At 30.6% G+C, this 7720-nt stretch overlaps 1 protein-coding gene across 3 annotated transcripts; it reads left to right on the top strand.

Annotated features, from left to right (window-relative positions):
* Positions 1-2847: 2847 nt before the first annotated feature.
* LOC131601642 (uncharacterized GPI-anchored protein At1g61900-like) lies at positions 2848-6494 on the top strand. Of its 3 annotated transcripts, none has more exons than XM_058873510.1 (8): positions 2848-3052; positions 3487-3644; positions 3832-4704; positions 4886-5131; positions 5248-5262; positions 5617-5763; positions 5851-5898; positions 6175-6494. In XM_058873510.1, exons 2-8 carry the CDS (start codon positions 3611-3613, stop codon positions 6249-6251), a joined length of 1440 nt encoding a protein of 479 aa, XP_058729493.1. In that variant the 5' UTR covers positions 2848-3052; positions 3487-3610; the 3' UTR covers positions 6252-6494. The 3 variants fall into 3 exon arrangements, with proteins under 3 accessions (XP_058729493.1, XP_058729492.1, XP_058729491.1); XM_058873509.1 differs by having other exon boundaries at positions 5245-5262; XM_058873508.1 differs by having other exon boundaries at positions 5236-5262.
* Positions 6495-7720: the final 1226 nt, after the last annotated feature.

Genomic DNA, 7720 nt, shown 5'->3' with positions numbered 1-7720 from the left:
TCACTATTTTAATTAGTAATTTCAGGTTCCTGTTAATATTCAATATTGTGATCACTAACTTCTTATTTCCGTTAATAATATTCAATATTTTAAATAGTAATTTCATGTTTCTGTTAATATTCAATATTTTAATCAATAACTCCAGGTCCCCGTTAATATTCAATATTGTGATCAGTAACTTCATGTTACTGTTAATATTCACTATTTTGATCAATAACTTCATGTTCTCGTTAATATTTAATATTTTAATCGGTAACTTCAGGTTCCCGTTAATATTCAATATTGTGATCAATAACTTCATGTTCCCGTTAATATTCACTATTTTAATCACTAACTTCAGGTTCCCGTTAATATTCAATATTGTGATCAGTAACTTCATATTCCCGTTAATATTCAATATTTTAATCAGTAATTTCATGTTCCCGTTAATATTCAATATTTTAATCAGTAACTTCAAGTTCCCGTTAATATTCAATATTGTGATCAGTAACTTCATGTTCCCGTTAATATTCACTATTTTGATCAATAACTTCATGTTCTCGTTAATATTTAATATTTTAATCAGTTACTTCAGGTTCCCGTTAATATTCAATATTGTGATCAGTAACTTCATGTTTCCGTTAATATTCACTATTTTAATCATTAACTTCAGGTTCCCGTTAATATTCAATATTGTGATCAGTAACTTCATATTCCCATTAATATTCAATATTTTAATAAGTAATTTCATGTTCCTGTTAATATTCAATATTTTAATAGTAACTTCGGGTTCCCGTTAATATTTAATATTGTGAATCTCTGATCAGTAACTTCATGTTCCCGTTAATATTCAATATTTTGATCAGTAATTTCATGTTCTCGTTAATATTTAATATTTTAATAGCTGATTAATTTTCATATTTAAATATTTATTTGAATTTATAGTTTCATTTTTCCATTTTATATAATTTTTATATTACAAGAAAATAAATTTATTAAAATGATAATTATAATTAAATATTTAATAAATATTTGAATAGTTTCTCTTTGCCAAATAATAATTATCATCCATAAAACTATCAACAAAATGATTGAATGTGACAAAAAAACTTTCAAAATCTTTCAAAAGACTTGAGTAGACATGTCTGATAAAAAAAAAGATATTGGAAGAAAAAGACTTGAGTAGACATGTCTGATAAAAAAATCTTTCAAAATCATCAAAAATAATCATATAGAATTATTGTAGTTTATTGGAAAATATAAGAGTAAACTGTAAATGCTGCAGAACAATTAATTATCTTCGGCAAGATGAGTTTTTCAATGTAAATAGCACTACAATATTTGAGTTAGTTGTTAGAAAGATGTTTCCGAACCAGAAAGATGTGTAGTTTGGGTGGCAAATGCAAAAACGCAAATGCAAAAAGGCAAATGCAAAAAGAATGGAAGTTGGAGAAGCTATACACGTGGCAACTTGTTAATACAACTGGTAATTTGATAAAATTCAGAACATATAATTTTCTTATATGATAGATATCCATGACTTTTCTACTGAACTAAACTCGATTAAAATAAATTCGGAGCATACTCATAGCCTCATTCTTCACAGATTCACGTTCATGGCTGAAATGATCTTCCTTAGGTGCATCTTCGTGAAGTTCATGAAGGTTTTCAATATTGTCCAAGGAACCAGGAATTGAGTGAGCATAGTCTCTAGAGTCCATCTCTGCATTTTCTTTTGAACCTTTCGCATGCCTTATTTTCTTCTTCATTCTAATGATTGTTGACCTATCTTCTTCCTCACTCTCAATATCCGATTCCTCAACAATCTCAGTAACATTAAGTGAATCCTCAACATTTGCAGTAGAATCAAGTGAATCTGCAATAGTTTCACTTTCAATTGCAAAACGAATCTTCAATCTCAGGAAACTTGTTCAAATCAATATGATATTTTAGTTTCCCATTGTAAGACTTGAAGTCATCTTCATTAGAGTTATGAGATTCCATGTCCATGCTAATGTGAGAAACATATGAATAATGCAGGGAAGAGACATAAAATGTGAATATAAATATTTTAGTTACTGTTTGTTTGTGTGCTTTTAATTTCCCGCTTGCAATTTCCCTCCAAAGTATTGCACGGGGAATAGGTTTCAGGAACTAATGCACTTGCATTGAAATATTTTATTTAATAAGAACACAGATGGAATTGTACATTTAATAAAGATAAAATTAAAAGAGTATTTCTTATAAGGGTAATGCTAACTTGTGCTCCAATGACACAAGTTAAGAAACCCACTTATAGAAACTTTTGTTTGAAAAAAGCAATAAAAAAATTAATTTTATATTTTCATTAAAATTAATACACAATTTCCAAAATATTTTTTTCTTAAGTAGTTGTTAACTTGCGCCTCTAGGACACACGTTAGCATTATAAGAAAGGACCAATTTTTTTTTGCAAAGTGTTCCTTATAAAAAACCGGAGGGAGTATAATTGAAGTTAGATACTCAGATGTACGATTTATCGTAAGTATGAATCAATGCTTAAAAGTTGGTGCAGATCATTAACATATATTTATAAATGTTAATCAATTGAAGAACGAATTCAAACTTTACAAATGATGATTTGATAGACATGTGATTTGAATCCAGACGGGACCCGTACAATGACACGAGTTTTTTTATCAGTTATAAATTAAAAAAATAAAAGTAAATGAAACGTTAAACTTAAATTAAAGAAGAAAATATGGTTTAGTTGTTGTGTCAGTGCAAACGGTGCGTTTAAACTCAAGAAGAGGGTCATAATCATCGTCAATTAATAATAATTAATGTCTTACTTTATGAGTAAAATAAATAGACCAAGGTCTCATAGTCTTTACTTACTCTGAACAACCGGTAATAATTTAGAGTAGCAAACCAACAAAATTCGTAGGAATAGGAGTAGGTAATAAGCCTGCCAGCTGTTACCATATCACTCTTTCTTCTCTCCATCTTCGTCTTTTTCTGCTACCTTCTGTTACTCAATTAGGGTTTCCCTTTTCCGATCCATGCTTCATTACTTCACAATAACACCAACACGGTACCATTCTTCATCCTCTTACTTCACTCTCTAACTACTTCAGTTGCTTTTACACTTAGTAAAATAGTCTCAAACTTTTCGGTTATGTTCAACATTGTTGCTTTTGGTAGAGTGTGATAGTGTCAATATTGTTGCTTTTCGTTCTTCGATTTTGGTGATCGCTTGTATTTTGTGTCAAGAGTAATCATCGCTTGTATTTATTCTGTTTTTTCTTATAAGAAAAATAGTGAAATCAAAATTTTAGGGTTATATTATTCTTTGGATTATGTGGTGCTCTGGAAAAAACTTTTGGTTGTGATTATCCTCTTTTAGATAGTATTTTTAGCTATTAGTTAAATCTTTACATATTAGTTTAGTCTTTATTACCTATCAGTTAGTTTATTGGTTACTTTACCAAACAGAGCCTTAGCTTTTATTTTACCTTTTAATTGCAGATCTTAAGCTTGGAGTTTGAGATAGTAGTCTAGTTCATCTCTTTGTGCGGCCATTTGGCTTTTCACCGGCGTCAATTTGGTTATCCCGTGTAAAAACTCAATGTCACCGAAGGGCTAGGAAGTTATGGGCAGCTATCACGATGCTAATTATTATCCAGGTAAGCACTAGAAGTATGGTTTCGATTCCCTATCAGCTAATCATGAATTTTTTTAGGTTTTCATAAGTTGCCAGTTGTATTTATATGCTAGCTATTGAAGTTTTGTTTTATAAACCCTATTATGGTAGTATGGGTTATTGTTGGATTTTCATGATATGCTAAGTTAGTCCATGTTTAATTGTTGTAGGTTCATGGTGCTGTCGGCTAATTTTTTTTGTCATCTGGCTTCCTACTTTCTTAAATGTGACAGCACAAGAATCACATGCCGACCATAGGCGAACCACTTCACTAGTTGAGTTAGCTAAGGAACCCACTTCTGGAGATTCTGGGCTCTTTGAACCCATAGAAATATCACCTTCCGTTATACCTAAAGTTCCATTTCCCACCGAGTCTGTCCCACCAATGTATCCTATTCCTTATGTGCCAACCAGATATGAACCAGTTTTAACCGGTAAGTGCCCTGTAAACTTTTCACGACCTGAAATTGCAAATATCCTCGATAAAGCAGCATATGATTGCTTTCAGCCTTTGGCAGCCCTTGTAGGGAATGTTGTGTGTTGTCCACAGTTTAGTAGCTTAATCCACATCTTCCAGGGTTTCTTTGGCATGAAATCCGATAATCTGGTTTTGTCAAATACAGTGGCTGATCATTGCTTCTCTGATATTGTTAGTATTCTAGCTAGCAGAGGGGCAAATAGTTCATTACCCACACTTTGTTCTATTAAATCATCTAATCTTACAGGCGGGTCATGCCCTGTGAAGGATGATTCTACTTTTGAAAAAACAGTAAACACAAGTAAATTAGTTGAGGCCTGCAGAACTGTTGATCCGCTTAAAGAGTGTTGCAGACCTGTTTGTCGGCCTGCAATTATGGAGGCAGCACTTCAGATTTCTGGCCGACAAATGATGATAAATAGTGACAATATGGCTGGGGAAATGAATCACACTGATTATCTAAATGATTGTAAAGGTGTTGTTTATTCTTATCTTTCCAAACAATTATCATCGGAGGCCGCAAATAAAGCATTCCGGATATTATCTGCCTGCAAAGTCAACAAAGGTACATTGTTTAACTATTTCATTCTTAATGGCGTGACTAATCAGAATAGTTTGGGATAAATAATATCTGGACTTAAGAAAATGTATTCACGGGTCACTGACATATTTAAAAAGGTTGTGTTCCACAAATGGAATTGAAACTGTTTTTTGTTTTATTAACTTGGTAAGTCTTGCCTGTGCAGTTTGTCCTTTGACTTTTAAGGAGCCTTCAGATGTAATTGCTGTATGTAAGAATGTAGCTGCTCCTAGTCCTACCTGCTGCAGTTCGTTAAATACATATATTGCAGAGACACAACAAAAAATATTAATTACCAATAAACAAGCTATAATATGTGCAACACAATTTGGATCTATGTTACGTGGAGGTGGGGTGATGACAAATGTTTATGAGCTTTGTGATGTCGATTTGAAAGATTTCAGCATACAAGGTATTTATACTTATGCTTAAGTGATGTTCAAGTTACTTACTACCTATGGCCATTTTTTAAAAATCTCTAACTTAATTCTTCTTTTATTCTGACTATACATGGAGCTCCGGCAGCAGCGTTTGGACTACAAGGTTTACTGTTTTTTCCACTCCTTGAATTTTGTTGATTGCTGTTATTTATAATTTGATAATCTTTTCTCACCAGACTTCGGAATTTATTTTATAACAACTGTTGGTTAAATATGAATTTATATAAATAACCCAAAAATTCATGGGTGAATAGTTTTAATACTCTATCCAAACAAAAGAATTTTGAATCACCTAGAATTCTAAATTCCCTATAACTTTCTAATTACCTCATCTAAATAAAAATTTCTAAGTACAATCTTGGGTTATTCTTACAATTATATTCAATAAGACACTAAAGACATGGCTTTTTGTCAAGGTATGATTGAACTGTAAGTTAATTTGATATTGTTGGTTTAGATGGAGGATGTCTACTTCGAAGCTTACCGGGAGATGTAATATTTGACAATTCATCTGGCGTTAGCTTTACATGTGATTTAAGTGACAATATTGCTGCACCCTGGCCCTCGTCATCTTCATTTACATCTCTATCATTCTGTGCACCTGGTATGAGTTTGGACAAAGTAACTTTCACTTGGCTTTATTTGGAGTTGTTAGCATTTTCTTAACATGGCTTTATTTGGACTTGTGCAGAGATGTCATTACCAGCATTACCAATTTCACAGTCATTTAAAAACATTGGTGCGTGCCATTTTGCTTCTAATTCCATTTTTTATTTTTCTTATAACTTTATATCACTGAGGCTGTCTGTTTGTTGATTAAATATAAATCATTTAAATACTACTTCCTCAGTAAGTCGTAACATAATTAAATCAAGTAGGACTTTTAGTGCGTGCCTGTCTTGATATGACTTGAATTTCTTCCCTGAGGATTGCTGGTTTACTGTAGTGTTAGCTACTTATCATGCCGATTATTACTGAGCAAAATATTGACTTGTGAATATGGTGCGTTGCGCAGGTTGTAATTCTGCTGGACTGGATTTCCTTCATATTATATTTTCATTTTTTGTCAGTACAGTTGTACTGAGATTTTAGGGTTTTGAAGTGTGTCAGGAAGGCATTTCAAAGTGTCTGGCATGGGTTTTGCATGTATATTTTTTAATGGCCTTGTTGTATAGCATCCCCCTCCCCATCCCCTTTCTATGGGTCTTCTGCCTGTTTGATCATTCTTGAGTTGGTGCTCATTTTATTTAGGATCCGTAGTTGTTCTGTGAAGGGTTCAATTGTTTTTTGTGAATGAAATGAGTCCAAGCAGGGGCAAAAGTTAGCACACTGAAATTTTCATACCAGTAACATAAGGCGTGGTAAACCCAGACAATCTGTTGATGCAAGGGCTAACTAAACTTATTGCTAATCAATTAAAGTGGTTTATGGGTGTAGATGGTTTATGGGTGCTTTAACCCCAAAAACATGAAAGAGTAGAGAAAAGGAAATGGAAGAAGATTAAAGATGAAATTCGATACAAATGAGAAATCGAGTTGAAAAAAGATAGATCATGGAAGTCGTTTCATTTTCCTAAGGGCGTGTTTGTGTGTTTAGGAAATGAAGGGAAGACTTTGTTAATTTTGTCTATAATACAAAATCTTTTTAATTTCGAAGTTAAAATGATTTTAATACAATAAGATTATGTTGAATGAAAATAATAGAGTTTGTTTATTTTATAATATGACTAGATTGTTGGCCCGTGCAATGCACGGGTACCTTAGAATTGAAAATTATAATATTTGACTATTATTATTATTATTATTATTATTATTATTATTATTATTATTTTAATATTAATGTTAATTTAAAATAATTATATAAATATATTATTATGTTATTCTTTAAATCAAATTTAGTGTTTTTTTATTTTAATAGTTTTTTTAATGACATATTATTTTCACTAAAATATTTATTATCTAATTAAAATTGTCACTTAAATATTAATATATTCTCATATATTTTTAGTATTTCTTAAAATGGTGTGGTCATCATTTAAATAAATAAATAATCTACATAAAAGAAAATATATTATTAATGGTATGTATACATAATTATGCAAATTTTAAACTATTGAGATATTATTGTCATTGAAAATTTAGTATTAGATGACAAATATGAGAAATTCAATAAAAATAATTAATTTATATATTTATATATATATGAAAATACATGGAAAAATGGGATAGACACAAATTTTTAAACAATTTTTTTATAAGTTGACCTATAAATATAAAATATGTATATTTTGTTCTCCTACACAAAAAGAAAGAAAAAAAAATGATTAGCCACATATTTTTTAGACAAACCTTCTATAAGTTTAACTATAACTCTAAAACATGTATATTTCATTCTCATGCACAAAAAATAAAAATAAAAAACAACAATTATGAAGACACATGTCAATTAAAAATATAAAATATAAAAATAATAAAGATTTATATTTTGGTGTGGATAATGATATACATCTATTAGAGAAAATGAATTTAAAAAAAGATGGTATGAATATATGTGAATTAAGA

The sequence above is a fragment of the Vicia villosa genome, linkage group LG5 (assembly GCF_029867415.1).
Source record: "Vicia villosa cultivar HV-30 ecotype Madison, WI linkage group LG5, Vvil1.0, whole genome shotgun sequence".
Taxonomy (NCBI): Eukaryota; Viridiplantae; Streptophyta; class Magnoliopsida; order Fabales; family Fabaceae; genus Vicia; species Vicia villosa.
This window is presented reverse-complemented; position numbering and strand designations above follow the sequence as displayed.

Coding starts and splice junctions, on each gene's coding strand:
- LOC131601642 (XM_058873508.1), top strand. CDS start 3,611: ATGGGCAGCTATCACGATGCTAATTATTATCCAG. Junction 3,645..3,831: donor CGATGCTAATTATTATCCAG/GTAAGCACTAGA, acceptor TAATTGTTGTAG/GTTCATGGTGCTGTCGGCTA. Junction 5,899..6,174: donor ACAGTCATTTAAAAACATTG/GTGCGTGCCATT, acceptor TGCGTTGCGCAG/GTTGTAATTCTGCTGGACTG.